The 19,621-nt window shown below is 36.3% G+C and overlaps 1 protein-coding gene across 4 annotated transcripts in view; it reads right to left on the reverse strand.

Annotated features, from left to right (window-relative positions):
* The window catches only part of LARP4 (La ribonucleoprotein 4), a 66,679-nt gene that overhangs the window by 40,432 nt on the left and 6,626 nt on the right, over nt 1-19,621 (reverse strand). For 2 of the 4 annotated variants that reach the window (XM_057701719.1, XM_057701722.1), the window contains exons 2-6: nt 9,536-9,683; nt 8,320-8,472; nt 5,711-5,786; nt 2,178-2,314; nt 458-561 (exon numbers count right to left, since the gene is read on the reverse strand). In XM_057701719.1, the coding sequence (XP_057557702.1) occupies nt 458-561; nt 2,178-2,314; nt 5,711-5,786; nt 8,320-8,472; nt 9,536-9,683 (618 nt within the window). Of the gene's footprint in view, nt 1-457; nt 562-2,177; nt 2,315-5,710; nt 5,787-8,319; nt 8,473-9,535; nt 9,705-19,621 lie in introns of all 4 variants that reach the window. The other 2 variants (XM_057701721.1, XM_057701720.1) reach the window with 2 other exon arrangements.

The following is a 19,621-nucleotide window of genomic DNA, read 5'->3' on the forward strand; positions in this document are numbered from 1 at the left end:
AACTCCCTATTTCTGGATTTATTGTTTCATTAAAACATTATTTTACTCTTGTATCTATTGCACACCATCTTTATGATTGCAGCTTCGCTTTGTATTTTGCTAACCAGTAGGGTTAGTCCTAAATCATTAATCCTTACTCATATTTTTCTTCATTCCTGTCTAAATTAATCCTTTCAGTTTAATCCTCCAGCTCCAAAAGAGCCTATGTATATTTTAATTGCCATTCAGTCAAATTAATAAATTGAGAATTAGTATCACTGCAATACTCAGTCTACCGTTCTAAGAACACAGAATTCTATCATCTTCCTCCCTCTTGGCCATTCTTATAGTATTTCAGAATTTACAAAGCAAATTCATGTTTATCTTATTCAAAGTAATTGATATGAGAGCAGTAGCAAACGTTGCTTGTTTACCTCCTCCAATTTAAACACTTAAGAATATTTTGCTCATGATTTACCTCTATTGGTGTTGTTTCAGGAATCTCTCTAAGGATCACAATACAACGCTTATGACTTGGTCTTACTTTCTCGCCCTTCTCATCAACTTGTACCATGGGAGAAGCTGAAATTTTAAAAAAAGTTTCATTCAAAAGTGAAAAATAGTGATATTAATAATTCCATTAAAAAACTATTCAATTTCCAACTAAATAAATTAGCAGAGGCTAGCATCTTAAAGAAATTAAGTTGTAGAATCAAAGATTACAGTTACAATAAAATATCCTGAGATAAATATGCAAAGAACATTGTCCAATGTTATTCACTGAACAAATATTCAGAGTACTTACTTTCTGACTTGGCACAGTGTTGGGGTTGAAAAGAAGCCTTCAAGGAGTATATAATATTTATTTCTCATAGGGTATTTCCCTATATACAATTACCAAATTCTTTATTTCAATAAAATCAATGTACTTGCATTAGCCAAACACTGCTCTGGGAAATGTAATGAGCTTGATATGTGAAGAAATTTTTCTTAAAATTAAAGTCTGAGAATTACTTAAACCAAGACTTATATACAAATGATTACAATCTTTTTGTGATTTTAACATATTTACTCTTACTACTACAGAGACCCAGAAGCCATCTTTCAGATGCTGATTTTTGAGTTAATACTGAATGAAGGTAGTACCACAATCCAAACTTTTGCTTCTAGTCCCTTCGAAGGATACTATGCCACATCTCCCTGTGCAGCTGAGAATAAAAGTAGTTGTTAAGGAAGAAGGCTTGTATATAATTGCTAGGTTTCAGCCCTTGAAGGTAGGAGATTGGTTGGAGTTAAATGTTGACAAGACTGGGTCATTTTAAGAAATGATGGGGCTTCCTAGGAGGCGCAGTGGTTAAGAATCCGCCCGTCAATGCAGAGGACACGGGTTCGATCCCTGCTCCAGGAAGATCCCACATACTGGGGAGCAACTAAGTCCATGCGCCAAAAAAAAAAAAAAAGAAAGAAAGAAAGAAAGAAATGATGTCTATACAAACTGATCAGAGATTTCATAAATGATTTTATCTCCCTGAGAATGGGAATCCCTACTGCCATGTAAGTCTATTATTGGACTTGCTATATTTAACTTTCAAATATTTCAACAAATTTCATGTAAGAGATCTACCTTTATTTAAGTAGTTAACAAACCCATATAAGAGAGGTTACCAAGATGACACAAACAACACTAAAAATTTTAAGCCTCAATCTAAAAATATAAATTCTTTACCAAACTTTAGAGCAGTATTTTTCAAACTGCAGATCTCAACTCTTTAATAGGTTGTGAAAACAACTTTTGAATAAAAGAAATGAACTCATTTCAAGCATTTAGTATAATTAACATTTCAGTTGTCTGTACTGTGTGTACTGGGTTATGATATAAAGTTTACTTTTTACTTTCGTTGAAAAGTTTGAAACATTGCTTTAGCAGGTGTGATAATGACACATAAAGCTTTCTAACAGCCCAGAAAACTGAGGTGTAACTGCTCACACAGTGCTTCAGTAAATGGGTATCAAGATGAACAACCAAGGTATAGAACTGATATAGAAGCTATATATGTACCAGTCAGTAAAAATAGATACATTATTAGCACAAAATAGCAAAAAATATGGAGTTAAATACAATTTCCTGTATGATCAGAAATCAAAAGAATATTTAATTTTTGATTTTAAAAGAATGCTAAAAGGTATGATTTACATACATCTCAACACTTCAAGAATTAGGTCTGGGTCTGTGGTCAGCTTTTTTATTTCTTCCATGTTGGCAACTGTCCAAATTGGGATGAACTGATCACTGTCCATTTGAGATATCAGGTAAAGATCCTTTGACAAATTTTCTCTGAAAGGAATAAGAGAAGCAACAGTCCTATAAAACAAACAAGTCTCAAAAAGCATCTAAAGAAAAGAGATGCCTTATTCACTTTTGTCACTAAACCGAGGAAAACAAAATTATGCTATCAGAAATAACACAGTAATACGAAATAATACTATGAAAATATGTAATATACAACAAATATATTCTAACAACTTCTGGAAAGTTCCTGAATCCCTAAATACATTGGGCCCAACAGTTTTGAATAAGGGATTTTATGAAATTATATTACTATGGAAAGAGACTTAAATTTTGAAGTATGTTACAAAATATTACATACAGTTTTGTTCCATCTTATAAATACCTTATCATTGACGTTAGAATATGCATATGGGGAAAACAGCAGTGTAAACCATGAGTTGGATCATGGAGGATTTTAAATTTCTTAATGTTTGCATTTTTTAATAGGTATGTTTGACTTTTTATTTAAATTTAAATAATAAAGTTAAAATAAATTTAAAACATTTTATATTAAGACAAAAGATTAAGATACATGTTTTAAAAAGGAAGATACAAACACTCTATCTTACACATAAAATCTTGTTTAACAAACTGAAGGAGAATCAAATTCATGTCTTGTTATTTACATCAAACCTCTGAAGCAGTCTGGTTATAAATATAGAAATCTTTGCTTAAAAGCCACTTTCTTAATGACCACCCTACTTAAAACTGAAACCACCCAAGAACTCCTGATTCCCCCCTTCCCTTGCTTACTCAGCTCTACTTTTTTCCATAGCACTTATTACCTAACACACTTCTAAGCTGCTTATTTATCACATTTATTGTTTTGTCTCCCCCAGTCAGAATACAGGTTCCATGAAGGATCTTTGTCATTCAAAATGCGTTACAAAGCCTTAGTGCTTGGCAAAGAGTAGGGTCAAGGCCTCTACATTCAAACTATATTAAAATAGAGTAGTAATTACTTTTTTTAAGGTTACAGTTGTCAACAAGTGTTGGTTATTTGCCTTGAGGGGAAAAAGAAAAGAGAGGATACCAGTTACAGTTAAACTCACTTCAGAATAAAAGAAGGAACATACTATTATTGTCCTAATCAACAAGATATTCCTTAAGAACTTGAAAATAAGACAAGTGTAAACATACACTGTAGCCTAAAGCAACTTAGCCTTTCAACAGGTCTATTGTTATAAAAAGTATGACACACCCTTAAAGAAACAGTATCTTGTCAGAAGTAAGTCAAATTAATAGACATATAACATCTATGATTATGATTAATACCTAATATGTTCACGACTAATACCTAATATATCTTAGTGGCAATTTTGCTGAGCTACGAATGCCAACTGCTCAGCTGGTTTCAACTGTACTGTAGTTCTGAGTAGGATATGGTAGATCATGATAAGCCATAGTCACACCACAACAAAAAAGCTTGGATAGATTACAAACAATCATGGTTTTGGAGATGAAGGAGATCTGTGAAAGCCACAAGGACAAAATGAAATTCCAGAAAGATGATCTTTCTCTTTCAGGGTATCTGCAGATCCTGGACCAGAAGGAAACTAGTAGAGCTTTATTTTAGGCCATTGCACACGACTGGTAAAGGAGCCTCTAACACATAGCTAATTTCCTTTCATATGACATTTATTGAGGAGGAAGATGGGAGGCTGGGAGCCAGGCTGAAAAAACAGTAAAATCTCTGCGGTCTCGCGTAAGTCCCAGTGGAAGAAGGAACCCTGCATCAAACCTAAGACAGTTATCCCTGAAAAGACATTTGCCAGATTTTGAAGCTGTACAGGGTAAGAAGCTAAAGAACTCATCTCAAACCTCTGAGGAACAGAATTAAATTTCCCTTGGTGTTTCAGGTAACAGAAAACTGCCAACTTCAAAATGAAAAGCCTAAGAAGGTCATGCCTAAGGAATAGAAATAAATCAAAGGTGGATCAAGTCTAATTAAAATGGCTGCTCAGCCCTGACTCAGCTCAATTCCTGACTGGACTGAAGAAATCAATCTGCTTCTGCCTACCAGAAGAAAGTTCAAATCTTGTCTAGAGAGAAAAATTATGACACTTGCAGCTTCTAGTTTCTTTTATATGTAGTGTCCAGCATACGTAGTGTCCAAATTATAATCAAAATATCTAACACATGCAAAAAGGCAGGAAATTGTAACAGAATCAAGAGGAAAAAACTAATATAAGCAGACACACAAATGATCCAGTTAGTAGGCAAAGATTTAAAAATGACTATTGACAAGTATGTTACATAAAATGAAGTGCATCTGAAGAACAACTGACTAGAGAAAAGCCAGAAAGGTCTTGCTTTTATAAAAATAGGGCCTGTACTAGACTACAAAGGCAAAGGATAAAAAGGAGAAGAAAACGGAGATATTCAAGATGAAGGATCAATTAAACCTGAGTCCAGAGTCTATTATACGTAAAGAAAGAAAGAAGTCTATTAAAGGTTTCTAGCTTAAAAAACTGGTTTACTTGTCCTCCTCTGAAAAACAGAAGGCATTACATTTGCATGCATATACAAAGTTCTGTATATTCTGGAATGGGCAGTTCTACATATTGAAGTTTCATACATCTAAGCTATAAATATACCTATGTAATTCTTAATTCTTATCTGTAAATAATACATCTTGAAATGTTTGCCTGAAAGAACTCTTTATTTAATAAGATGATAATATAAATTCTACACCCATCCACGCATCTTACTAAAAATAACTCTAGGACTTCCTAGGTGGTGCAGTGGTTGAGAGTCCACCTGCCAATGCAAGGGACACAGGTTCAATCCCTGCTCCAAGAAGATCCCACATGCCGCCAAGCAACTAAGCCCGTGCGCCACAACTATTGAGTCTGTGCTCTAGAGCCCGTGAGCCACAACTATTGAGCCCATGTGCTGCAACTACTGAAGCCCACGCACCTAGAGCTCATGTTCTGCAACAAGAAAAGCCACCACAATGAGAAGCCTGCGCACCACAATGAAGAGAAGCCCCTCTGCTTGCTGCAACTAGAGAAAGCCTGTGTGCAGCAACGAAGATCCAATGCAGCTAATAAATTAATTAATTAATTAGAAAAACCCTATATTATCAAAGGTTACAAGAGCCAGCTACTAAAAATATAAATTAAGAGATAAAAACTTCTTTAAGAATCCTAAAAATGAACATGATTACAGGCAAAATATCCAACAGAAATTTCATTATCTTTCTACTTGGAATAGATTCTTCACATATCCAACTGGAGACTATATCTTTAAATCTAATTAAGAAATACAATGAAGAATGATACCAAAATACATCACAGAAAGAAATTAAAACCACCATTTTTCCATTCTATTTCACAGGTATTTTACATCTACTAATCAACTCAAAAAAGGAGAAATGTCAATTAAAAAATGATACTGTACCGTGAGAAACAGAATTCTAATTGTCTCTTCAAACACTCTTTTAGTTCTTCTGTAGAAATTGCTGAGCTGCTTTCTCCTGATGGTAGAAAACAAGAGGGGAAAAATACCTAATTACCACAGGTAATAAACTTTACATATATTGTTCTCAGACTAAGTCACAAAGTATGCACAAGTTAAAATCACCAGAAAACTGTAATTTTCTTCTTTTTAGAATTCAGATATGCAAGGTCTAAAAGTCTTTCCACCTATCTATTCTTCTTTCGACAGATTTCACATCAGTTTTAAAATTACATTATTTTATCAAGTAATTAGCAAATCATCAGTAATACTAAGAGCACCTGGATACCATATTGTAAAACATTACCCTGAATACTTAAAAAATGTGATAACTACTTATTCCTTTAATGAAAACTCAAAGAACAAAACTAATAGTAATCTAAATTTGAAGAGAAGAACTACACAAAGTGGGATATATATATATATATATATATATATATATATACATATATATATATGGCTCCACATCTGTCCTACTGACAGTATTAAATCAGATGTTAGTCACACTCCTTAAACTTCTATCTCTTAACAGACTTGTGGTTGCCAAGGGGTGGGGGCATAGATTAGGAGTTTGGGGTTAGTAGACGCAAACTATTATATAAAGAATAGATAAAAGAGGTCCTGCTGTTTAGCACAGGGAACTATATTCAATATCATATGATAAAACATAATGGAAAAGAATATAAAAAAGAACATATATATAAACGTATTACTGAATCACTCTGCTGTACAGCAAAAATTAACAACACCGTAAATCAACTACAATTAAAAAAAAAACAAACAAAAAAATCTCCCACTTCTATCTCTTAATACTCTTTTCATTGCTCAACCGTAGAGCACTATACTTTCCTAGGAATATTTAAAGCACTCAAAAATGTCCAAAGCATTGGACCAAATCTCTAACAGCCCTCCATGCTTTCTATTATTTAAACCTAGAACATGAGACATTTTTTCAGGACTCAAGCCTGGAAAACCATCAGTCTCTTATTAGAATCTTAAAACAAAATACCACTGTCTCAAAGCATACAATATGTCCTCTTCTTAAAAAGCACTAATGAGGGCTTCCTAGGTGGCGCAGTGGTTGAGAATCTGCCTGCCAATGCAGGGGACACGGGTTCGATCTCTGCTCCAGGAAGATCCCACATGCCGCAGAGCGGCTAAGCCCGTGTGCCATAACTATTGAGCCCATGTGCTGCAACTACTGAGGCCCACATGCCTAGAGTCTGTGCTCTGCAACAAGAGAAGCCATGGCAATGAGGAGCCTGTGCACCACAACGAAGAGTAGCCCCCACTCACCACAACTAAAAAGAAAGCCCGTGTACAGCAGAAAAGACCCAACACAGCCAATTAAATAAATAAATAAATAAATAAATAAATTTATTTAAAAAAAAAGCACTAATGATTAAGCAGGCTAAATTTCCTTTAAATACATAGATAATAGGGTATATGTAAAGATAAATTTTGTGCATAACTTTACCACTACTTTGTCTTACTACTCAAGATTCAAAGTGATATTAGATATTAAATTAATTTCACTAAAAATGAAATGAGAAGCATCCTATTTCTATGTAGTATATGCAATCCTTCTAATACAAAATTCACCCACCCAAATGTTGGCTAAATGAATAATAATTTCATTTAAGCCTTCAATGTCATTATAGCAAACCTTTTAAAATACCAACTGGCTGCCAACTCCATGCTCAAAGTAGCCAGTGGTTAGGTTTGTTGATAACAAGGAGGGAGTAAAATTTAACCACCTTTAATTATTATATGGAAATAACACCCCATTTCACTTTAGCAATCAACTTACCAGCTGACTAACCTTAGAAATCTAATCCAGATACTTATGACAAATAAACTGAGGACAAAGGTTTATATACTTTGACTAATGCCAGGGAACTAGGCAGCGACAGAAATGCCTACTCCCTACTACATTTATTTTCCAAAGAGATCCTTTAGAAATTAGAAAAATAAAGTTAGGTAATCAGGGTCTATGGCCTATTTTTAGTTTCTTTTAAATTTCATCCATTTCAAATCCAAGCATCTACTAATCCATGCTAATTAAATGAATGTGGGGGGGGGCAAAAAAAACCCTCACAAGTTGAATTACAGAACTGATTTAACACAACACTTTTCTCAAAATTAATTCCTGCAATTTCACAATTATAAATGCATTTCACACTGACAAAAGTGATGGGAAAATTGATAGAACTCCCAACTAAAAGACTAGGAAACTTGGACTCTGAAAGATTGTAATTTAGGTCTCTTTTAACTATATTGACTGTTTTTTCCTTTCACCTTTAATTTCACACTTTCCTTTAATAAGATCTTTAAAATAAACATTCTTTTAAAATTACAATGTTCACGTTTGGCCATTTGAAAACAGTATTTATAAAAATCACCTAACATCTCATTAACATAAACTTCTCTTCAAATAATAAAATACAGTGATCAATGCCGTATGTTTACTAGAACAATGATAAAGAGACTGGAGGAGGAAAAAAGACTAGCATACTGCATTCCCATTTTGCCAATAAAACCATAAAGTTTACCAGAAACATCATATATTTGGTAACTCAGATCTTCTGGGCCCAAAATCATTCCATCAGTTGATTCTTCAACACCTGTAGTATTTCTTGTAGTTTCACAAGATGAATACATTACTTCATATTCCTTACACATATCATCTGCAAGTTCTCTATTACCTGTATTAAAGACAACATACTGAAAGTAAATAGTAATTCTTTATTTTTATTTATTTATTTTGGCTGCATCTTGTGGCATGTGGGATCCTAGTTCCCTGACCAGGGAGCGAACCCACACCCCGTGGATTGGAAGCGTGGAGCCTTAACCACTGGACCACTACGGAAGTCCCAGTAATTCTTCAAAATCCTATTTGTAGGCACTCTGGGCACTTGCCTTCTATAACATAATTTCAAAGAATTCTACCAATTGGGAAAACGTCCACGTGGTTTTAAAATAAGAGTTCTCTTCCAAGAGAGATAAATTTGACCGTTATGGATAAGCTAAAATGATTAACAATAGCTTAAACTTACATAGTACTATCTACGTATAAGACAGCTTCATGTACTTTATTCATTTAATTCTCAGAAAATCCAAGCCAAAATTAGTTATTATTGTTAATGTTTTACAGATCAAACAGTGAGTAAATAGCATTACCAGTGACAGTACATCAAAACTAATTTTAAAATACCACGTTACACATGGGTTAAATGCTGAACTCAAGGACTTCCCTGGTGGTCCAGTGGTTAAGAGTCCATCTTGTAATGCAGGGGACGCGGGTTCAATCCCTAGTGAGAGAACTAAGATTCCACATGCCACAGGGCAACTAAGCCTGTGTGCCATTGACTACTGAGCCCACACACCACAACCAGAGAGCCCATGTACCACAACTACAAAGCCTGCATACCACAACAAGAAAAGCCCACACAACACAACGAAGAGCCCACACGCCACAATGAAAGATCCTGCATGCCGCAACTAAGCAGCCAAAAAATAAATAAATAGTAAAAAACAAACAAAACGATCTTTAAAATGCTGACCCCAAAGATACAACTACTGTCTGAAATTAGTGACAATTCATTTGTACTGGACATAAATGAGAATGGCATATAAACTACATGCTAAATATTTATAAATTTACTTTATCAAATAATCAAATGATGTACCCCAAGGTTCTATATAAACTGGTTTGGCCATATGTTTAACCAAAATGTGATTCATTCTGATGAAATATTTATGACTTACCCTCAGGATGAGACCCTGATGTGGCTGCTGTTTCATGCCAAGAGCTTTCAGTTCCATGAGTTACTGGAGCAGCATCAGTATTTCCTGGAGGTATTTCTTGCCATACTTTGGCATTAGGATTTAAACCAGTTCCTTTAGATGTTACCTGCTAAATAATAAAAGGATCCATCTGTAAATTTTAAAAGTCAGTGCATTAAATTACAAATTTAGATAAAAGACTTTCCATTATTTAAATGTGAAAAAACCCCAATAATATTACGTAATTTAATAATATTAAAGAAACAAACAATATTTTAAAGTTTTTGGCTCAACTTAAAACTACAAACCTTTTTAAGCAGATGAATTTCAAATGTTTATATGTAAAATTTAGCTACCTATACAATAAAAACATCTCTATAAAATACTATTAATACAGGGACTTCCCTGGTGGCTCAATGGTTGAGAATCCAAATACAGAGGACACAGGTTTGAGCCTTGATCTGGGAAGATCCCACATGCCGCGGAGCAACTAAGCCTGTGCGCCACAACTACTGAGCCCATGTGCTGCAACTACTGAAGCCCTCGCACCTAAAGCCCGTGCTCCACAAGAGAAGTCACTGCAATGAGAAGCCCGTGCACCGCAAAGAGTAGCTGCCGCTGGCCACAACTAGAGAAAGCCTATGCACAGCAATGAAGACCCAACACAGCCAATAAATAAATAAATAAATAAATTTAAAAAATACTATTAATATAGAAATACTGCTTTACCCCAACCTACTTGCAAATATTATAAAATTTATTAAAACTATTCACATATCTTTGACATTAGTGTGTGTCTGAGTAACCAGAGCAAATTTTTGAGTTCTCTAGAGCAATTTTCCAGAGTATATAATTTTTATTGCCATCTAAGCTGTGACAGAAACCTTTCAGTCTGAATAATTCTATAAGTGGAAATTTTTCCCCAAGTCAAAAAACAGCATTCTGCCTTATATTAGAATGCACTATTCCATTTCTCGTGAAAGTGTATGTTCTTAACGTCCAAAACATAACTATTTAACATATTACCATCTAAAGTGATCATCTGCATACATCATCTAATCACACACACACACAGAGGTGAAAAGCAGAAATAGATCATGTGGTAAGGGGTGGGGGAGAAGAAAAGTATTCAAAATGTGGAAGGAGAGGAAGAAAGCAGGATGCATAAATATGCTTCTCTCACCCAAAGAAACAACAGGGCTGATCCTTCCCAAGTACATTAATGATCCTCCAAAAAGTTTACTCCCTTTCCAGAAAGTTACTTTTGTCTTCTCAGCCATAGGCCCCTACCCTGGATGGCAAGCATCAGAAAATAAAGCAAGGAAGCTTATGACCTGTAGATACTGGGGACTGGACTTTCATAAAAAATAACTGGTGGGCTTCCCTGGTGGCACAGTGGTTAAGAATCCACTTGCCAATGCAGGGGACATGGATTCGAGCCCTGCTCTGAAAAGATCCCACATGCCTCGGAGCAACTAAGCCTGTGTGCCACAACTACTGAGCCTGAGCTCTAAAGCCAAAGAGCCACAACTACTGAAGCCCATGCGCCTAGAGCCCATGCTCTGCAACGAGAAGCCACTGCACCGAGGAGCCTGTGCACTGCAATGAAGAGGAGCCCCCTGCTCTCCACAACTACAGAAAGCCCAAGCAGCAACAAAGACCCAAAACAGCCAATAATAAATAAATAAATAAATAAATAATTCTTAAAAAAAAAAATCAGCACACACTGAGCCATTTATCGGGAGGTTGTCATAAATTCTGTCTACTTGGAGAGAGTTCTTACAACTGACCCGGACTCATGGGGTTAGGGGGAAAAAACTGGCCTTTAAGGTATCACTGACACCAAACTATAACCAACCAAAGCAGGACTCTGCATAGGCAGAACTGCAGACCCCCAGAGAGAGTTGCTGAGAAGACTCAGCTTCTGACAGGCCTAACTATACTTCCTGCAATTATGTGCCAGGAAATTCCGCTGTACCCTTGAATCTAATAAACTCATTTTTCACTCCAGTTTCTTTGAGTGAGTTTCCACACTTTTCAACTAACATGACTAATATGACTTGTATGTATGAACCAATGAAACAACATTTAATTACACTCTACAGCTTGCATTATCTTTGGATTCCTTCCTCTTACCAACTGAAACCCAATTTGGGAAAAAGGAGAAAGCTCAGATACAATGCCCTTTACCATGTCAAGGTTCACTCATAAATTGGGAAAAAGGGTTGGGCCTGGAAATGGTGCTGTTAGTAGACAGTATTTAGACAGTATTTTACCACTGACACTGTTTAGAACTGCCGGGTATAGGATAATAAAAACATCTGACTTTTAGTCAATTTTATTACTGTTTTAAAATTCTCTACAGACAATACATCCCCTCTACACCTTCACCAGGGCAGTACCCTCTCACCACTTTGCCTTCCGAGCTGAGGGGATTGAATGTGATTTGGGAATTTTAAATACAGCTTAATTTCTGACATAGCAGAAAAGAACTGTTAAGAGTTTGTGACAGCCCAGCCTTTCTGCCATGGGAACAGCATTTACTTTGATCTTAAGCATTTCAACAGAAGAAAATGTATTTACATACTTACCCACCTTGCCCCCTCAATTCTGAGAATACCAATTATGTCCCTACCCCCCAAAATGGCAAATATTAAAGACTACACTCTCAAAAAGAAAAATCAAACTTCTAAATCTTGATAAATACAGTGAAAGAGTAAAAAATTCATTTAATGAATAAGACCTGTACATGAAAAATATACATCAGAGAAGCCATATATCTAATAGAAATACCCTTAACTTATAGAACTGCTATACAGAGTAGTATGTGGCTTTTTTTTTTTTTTTTTTTGGCACACGGGCTTAGTTGCTCCGTGGCATGTGGGATCTTCCTGGAGCTGGCATCGAACCCGTGACCTCTGCATTGTCAGGTGGATTCTTAACCACTGCGCCACCTAGGAAGCCCCAGTATGTGGCTTTTGTAAAGCAAAATAAATAATAATAAAATTACTATTTTATTTTATAATAATAAAATTATCAAATTATAATAATTTAAATTATGTTTTCAAATACAATTAAGACAGGGATAGCAGGAGGGAGGGGATATGGGGATATATGTATAAATACAGCTGATTCACTTTGGTGTACCTCAAAAGCTGGTACAAGAGTGTAAAGCGATTATTTTCCAATAAAGAGCTTGAAAAATACATATATAATTAAAATATTTTAAATTATAATAATGAAATTATTATTATTATTACCTAAACATACAATTGAGGCTCTAGAATCACAAGTTCAAAATGCAGCTCTAACATTAACAATTACTTGTGAGATTGTGGGGTAATTTCTTAACTCATCTGAGTTTCAATTTTCTCAACTGTAAATTGAGGTAAGAATTTCTTTTTCTTTTGGCTTTGCCACGCAGCATGTGGGATCTCAGTTTCCCAACCAGGGCTCAAACCCACACCCCCTGCAATGGAAGCACAGAATCTTAACCACTGGACCACCAGAGACATCCCAAGAATTCCTTATTTTAAAAACTAAATATTAACACTTGAAAAGCAATTAACAGTATAAATACTCCATCCCTTTTTTTATAAAGCATGTTGATTTTGAATAGAAAGTAATTTGGCTCTCACCCTCAAAAGTATACTACACAAACACTAATGCACTGCATCAAAATAACTGCGAAGTAAGTAAAAGTTAAATGTAAACTATTATGTCATAGAAAATTAGCTTTGGAGAAGCAAATACAAACTACAAAAGATAGATTGCTGACTACAGAATAATATTAAACTGCAACAAAAAACTGAAAATAAAGACTAGGAAATAAAATTCTAAAAAAATCCCCACAAATACACACAAATAGGAAAATAAAGTACCATTTTATGCTTATTAGATTACCAAAGCACTTAAAGATAATTCTCACACTGGCATAAAATTTGAAAACTCATTCCTTACCGGAGACTAAAAAATGGTGCAACTCACCTTGCCACATACCAGTATTATTCATAAGAGCCAAGAAATGGAAATAACCCAAAGTCAAACAGAGAGAAAAAAGAAAATTATGACACTCACTAGATAAAGTGAGTTACACAACCATTCAAAGTTATAAAGAGGGAATTCCTGTCAGTCTAGTGGTTAGGATTTGGTGCTTTCACTGCCAGGGCCAGGTTTGATCCCTGATTGGGGAACTGACATCTCACATGTCACATGGCCAAAAAAAAAAAGTTACAGTGTCTAGTACATTAAAATCAAAGATTTTTTTGTGGGACTTCCATTGTGGAGCAGTGGTTAAGAATCCACCTGCCAACGTAGGGCACATGGGTTTGATCCCTGCTCGGGGAAGATCCCACATGACACAGAGCAACTAAGCCCATGCGCCTAGAGCCTACGCTCCACAACAAGAGAAGCCATAGCAATAAGAAGCCCATGCACTGCAACAAAGAGTAGCCCCTGCTTGCCACAACTAGAGAAAGCCCACACACAGAAATAAATACATAAATTTTTTATTAAAAATTATTTTGTGCTGACATATATGTAATATATTACATATATTTTAGTTTTATACCAGTCAATATTTATTTAAATTTACATAAATGTTGAGTTTTCTTTGATCATCATCCTTTGTGGCATTTCTTCTGCAATCATCTTCCTTCTTCCCCAAGAACATCACACAGAATTTTTTTTAGCAAACTCTCAAGTTGTGGTTTCTCCAAAAATACCTTTACTTTTACCCTCTATCTTTGCTGTATACAGAAATCTCATTAGGCACACAATTCCTCTTCAGCACATTAAAGCTATCCCCACTGCCTTCTGTTTGGCACTACTGCTGATCAGAAATCATCCATCTGTCTAGCTGTCATTCTTAACGTCTCATCTCTGGTTGCTTAATTTTTATCAATGGTGTTTTGCAATCATCCCACACTTGCCTAAGTGTGGAATTCTTTTTTATTTATTCTACTTGGAATTCACTGAACTCTTTGAAATCTGATGCATCTTTCATCAATTCTGTAAAATGTTCAGTCATTACCTCTTCAAATTTGCCTCTCCACCATCTGCTCCATTACTTCTTCCTTCTGGAACTCCAATAAAATATTCTATACCTTCTCACTGTATTCCACCTCTATTTGTATCAATCTCTCCAATTGTCCCCATCTTTGTCCTTCTGAGAAATTACATCCTGAGCAATTTAAGATCTTTCTTCCAGTTCATCAATTCTCTCTTCAGCTGTTTTTAAGATGTGTTCAACTTGCGCAGTAAGCCTCTAAATTCTCTTTTCCCATTTTCATTTCAAAAATTCCTTTTGGTTCTTTCCTCAAGTCTATCTGATCAGTGTTTTGTTTTTTGATCATCCTTTCAGTATCTTCCTTCTTTTTCGAAAAACATTTATTTTTTAAATTTTTGGCTGTGTCAGGTCTTAGTTGTGGCATGCAGGATCTTCACTGCGGCATGTGGGATCCTCTGCTGCAGCGCACAGGATTCTCTCTAGTTGTGGCATACTGGCTCCAGAGCACATGGGCTCTGTGGTTGTGGCATGCAGGCTCTCTAGTTGTAGCCCGCTCTTCCTTGTTTTAAGCATATTAAAGTCTAATTATATAGTCTGTATTTGACAATTCCAATATCTGCAACATCCAAAATCAAAGAGTTTGAGTTTCTGCTGAGATCTGTTGTTTGTGCTATACCATGTTCATGAAGACTTACATGCTTTATGACTTTCTATTGTAAGCCCATTTTCCTTGGAATTTTGTGGGAATTTTAAAGGTTATGTTTAAAATGTGCTCTTGGGACTTCCATGGTGGTCCAGTGGTTAAGACTTCGCACTCCCAATGCAGAGTGCCCAGGTCAGGAAACTAGATCCCGAATGCTTCAACAAAGAGCCTGCATGCCACAACTAAAAGATCCCACATGCCACAATGAAGATCCTGCATGCCGCAAATAAGACCTGGCACAGCCAAATAAATAAATAAATAAATAAATACTAAGGAAAACAAAAAAGCAACATAAAATGTGCTCTTCAGGAGAGGATTTGTTTTCTTTCTGCTAGATGACTGCACAGTAAGACTACCAGTCTCGTATCACTTAAAATTTTCAATGTGGGCTTTTGGAGAACAACAGGTAGTGGAAGTTTTAGCCCTACGTTGCATCAAAGAGGATTTGTGGTTAGAATAAGACCCCTCCTTCTACCAACCCAGAGCCAACGCTAAAGCTGACAAGTTTTCCTTTTCTCTGAGAAAGTTTGTTTTTTCCCCCTAGTTTATCTCGTGTCCTGTCTCTAAGTACTGCCCATCAAAACCCAAGCTCTGGGCCTCTAAGGATCAACAGATGCATTAGAGGAAGGCCCTAGGTTTAATACCTGCTTCCCTCTCTGGAGTATTACTTTGTTTTTGGTCTGAAGACTTCATTTGCTTTGTTACCAGCTTAAAGCTCTGCTTAAAAAATAATTTAAAAAAATTAACCAAAATTTTCAGTTGTTTTCCAAAATATCAAATTCGTATTTCTTTAAAAGTACCAATATTGAAGAGAAATTAAAGAGAAAAAGAGAGGCAACTATGGTATAAAATTAACTTTATTCTGCCACCCAGTAATTACACAATCACTGATCCCAGTTTCCTTATTTTAAAAAACATAATGCCTACTCTACCAAAACTCCTTAGAGTTTCTACACACCTTGAACACCTAACTTCATCTGTGTTGGTTACTACTTCCTCTTTCCCTCTTGTCATTTGTACATACTTCTATTTTGTTACCACTATAATAGTTTAAGTAAGTGTTCTTTGCAACCAGGCAGTGGGCTCAATCAAGAAAGGTAGAAACTGCCGGTCTTCCTCTTCTATTTCAGCTATTAATATTAACCAGGCCGAGAGTAGTCCTTCAACTGTTCAAGTGTCCATATGAATGGAATAGTAGAGACACAGGTGTTAAAAAAAAAAAAGGAACTGATGTTTAGCTACTGTATTTACCCTTCTGATGTGCTAGAAAATCAGAGTTGATACAGTCTTCCTTTTTTTCATGTACCTATCTATTTTATTTTTGGGGCTGCATTGGGTCTTTGATGTTGCACCCAGGTTTTCTCTAGTTGTGGCGAGTAGGGGCTACTCTTCATTGCGGTGCGCAGGCTCCTCAGTACAGTGGCTTCTCTTGTTGCAGAGCATGGGCTCTAAGTGTGCAGGCGTCAGTAGTTGTGACATGTGGGCTCAGGAGCTCTGCAGCATGCGGGATATTCCCGGACCAGGGATCAAACCTGTGTCCCCTGCACTGGCAGGCAGATTCTTAACCACTGCCCCACCAGGGAACATGTGCCTGTTTAAAATGGAAGTCCTATATTGGAGTGCTTCTTGGCTTCTGATTTCAGGGCTGCTAAAAACTTTTACAATAAACATCAAAACCAGTAACAAAATGTCAAACCGAGCAAGGGGGCAAAAGCATCTCTGAAGTAGCACAAAAGATGAATAACCAAAGCCACACCTTAGCTTAGAGATGTTAATTCACAACTACTTCATATCATAATTAGCTCAGGGAAGAAAATAACCAATTTTCTTATAGCACCACCAGGTAGCCCCACCAGGACAGGTACCCACGTATTAAAATCCTCTATGGGACTTCCCTGGCAGTTAAGACTCTGTGCTTCCACTGCAGGGGAACTGGGATCCCTCAGGCAGCACAGAGAAGGAGGGAGAGAGAGAGGTAGGAAGGGAAGGAAGCTTGCCTCTATGTAGAACAGTAATAGTGCATGCTTATCAGTTAGTACTCAGTATCCACTCTGGCTAAATTAAACAGGTAATTTATTAAAAAATAGTGTCCCTGTCACTGGAAGGGCTGAAAAAAAAAAACAGATGCAAGATAACATCACTCAAAACAATGTTGCAGAAGTGGCTTGACGAGGAAATCACTATCCCGGCCACCACCACGCAGTAAATGCCAAATTCAAATCCATCATAACTTTTACCAATGCCACATCTCCATTAGGAACTCAACCTTGCGATTATAACTCCACTTAAAGCTGGCCACCTCCACTGCCACTCCTGTCTACAAAACGGAAGTTATGAATAGAACCCTCATTTCCCTACATTGTATATTTTCAAATAGAAAACATCTGTAGGTGTGTTCTGACTAGTGGCTCTTAGGTAATGTGCCTGCGTCCATCTAGATAATTCAAGGGAATCTCAGAATTTGAGTTTTGACTAGTATGCTCACTGGAGAGATCAAACTCATAACATGGGCAATTCTGAAAATGCAGAAAGCTACTCAAGAATTGGGAGGCCCCAAATGTGACAAAGAGATTAAGGCTAATATTTAACTTATAAGATATATTATGCTAGATATACTTAATTTATAAATAAATTTTCAACACTGAGGAATTATGATTTAAAAAACTTACCTTTTACTTACTGATGGGATGCACTATTTCATTGAGCATTTAATAATCACTCAAAATAATTAACTAGATGCCTTTCAGCAGCATACTACCCATAAATCTGATATCTCCCTTGCTAACGGTGCCAAGAATAATCAAAGTCTGAGGTCTATGGCATATAGATAAGCAGTACTCCTGGGCATATTTATATTTTTCACCAGCCTAGTTAAGAGTATACACTCTATGGGCTTCCCTGGTGGTGCAGTGGTTAGGAATTTGCCTGCCAACGCAAGGGACACCAGCTGCTCCAGGAGGATACCACATGCCACAGAGCAACTAAGCCCATGTGCCACAACTACTGAGCCTGCACTCTAGAGCCCACGAGCCACAACTATTGAGCCCACATGCCACAACTATTGAAGTCCACGTGCCGAGAGCCCGTGCTCCACAACAAGAGGCCACTGCAATGAGAAGCCTACGCACCGCAACAAAGAGTAACTCCCACTCTCCTGAACTAGAGAAAGCCCATGCACAGGTACAAAGACCCAACGCAGCGAAAAATAAATAAATAATAAATCTTAAAAAAAAAGAGCATACATTCTAAAAGCCATTAATGTACACTAGAAGACATATACAAGAATGCAATTGTAGCACTGATCCCATTAGTGAAAGACTGAAAACAACCAAAACATCCATCTATAGACAAATAGTTGAAGTGTAGTATATTTCATAACACAGAATACTATAAAAGTTAAAAAAAAAGACAGGCCTACACACACAAACGTGCAAAGTGCTCCAAGTCATTCGGTGAAAAAATTCAAGTTGCAAAACAATATGCATTTTGGGACTTCCCTGGTGGTCTAGTGGCTAAGACTGCACTCCCAATGCAAGGGGCCCCAGGTTAGATCCTTGGTTGGGGAAATAGATCTCACACGCATGCTGCAACTAAGAGTCCGCATGCCTCAACTGAAGATCCCGTCTGCTGCAAGGAAGACTCTGTGTGCTGCAAGGAAGACCCAGCACAGCATGCATAAATAAATAAATAACAAACAAATAAACATTAAAAAAATTAATCATTTCGGTTTTTACTTATACCAACAAACACATAAAATCATTGTACAGATAAACATTTTGGTATATAAAAATAGAAAAAGTCTGCAAGGTTACTATTAACAATAGAACTGCAAACTAGTAAGAGATCTGCCAAACGGAAAAGGTACAAAAACAAGCAGGAGTAATTAATTGCAAAATGTCAATTTTAGATAATTCCCTGGCAGTCCAGTGGTTAGGACTCTGTGCTTCTAGCGAGGTTCTAGGCGATATGGGTTAGATCCCTGGTCAGGGAACTAAGATCCTGCATGCCCTCATGGCTTGGCCAAAAAGTAAAAAAAATTTAAAAAATAAATAAATCATAACACCTTTGTAAAGCAATCTGTCGATACTGATGTGAAAAACTTTTAAAACATCCACCACCTGAGCTACCACAGTGAATGTTAGCCTAAGAGCTTTATACACATGAATGTACTTTACAGAATTACTCAACATAAAGAAAATTTGGAAACTGAAAATGTCCATCAAAAAAAGATGTGTTTTTCTATAATAATCTTTAAAATGACACAATAATGAATCTGACAGGTCAGTTTAATGAGAACAAAGACATTTTTTCATTTAAACTCTAGATAACCATATTTGACTCATCTTTTGACTAAGGT

Source organism: Hippopotamus amphibius, chromosome 12 (genome assembly GCF_030028045.1).
Source record: "Hippopotamus amphibius kiboko isolate mHipAmp2 chromosome 12, mHipAmp2.hap2, whole genome shotgun sequence".
In the NCBI taxonomy this organism is placed as follows: Eukaryota; Metazoa; Chordata; class Mammalia; order Artiodactyla; family Hippopotamidae; genus Hippopotamus; species Hippopotamus amphibius.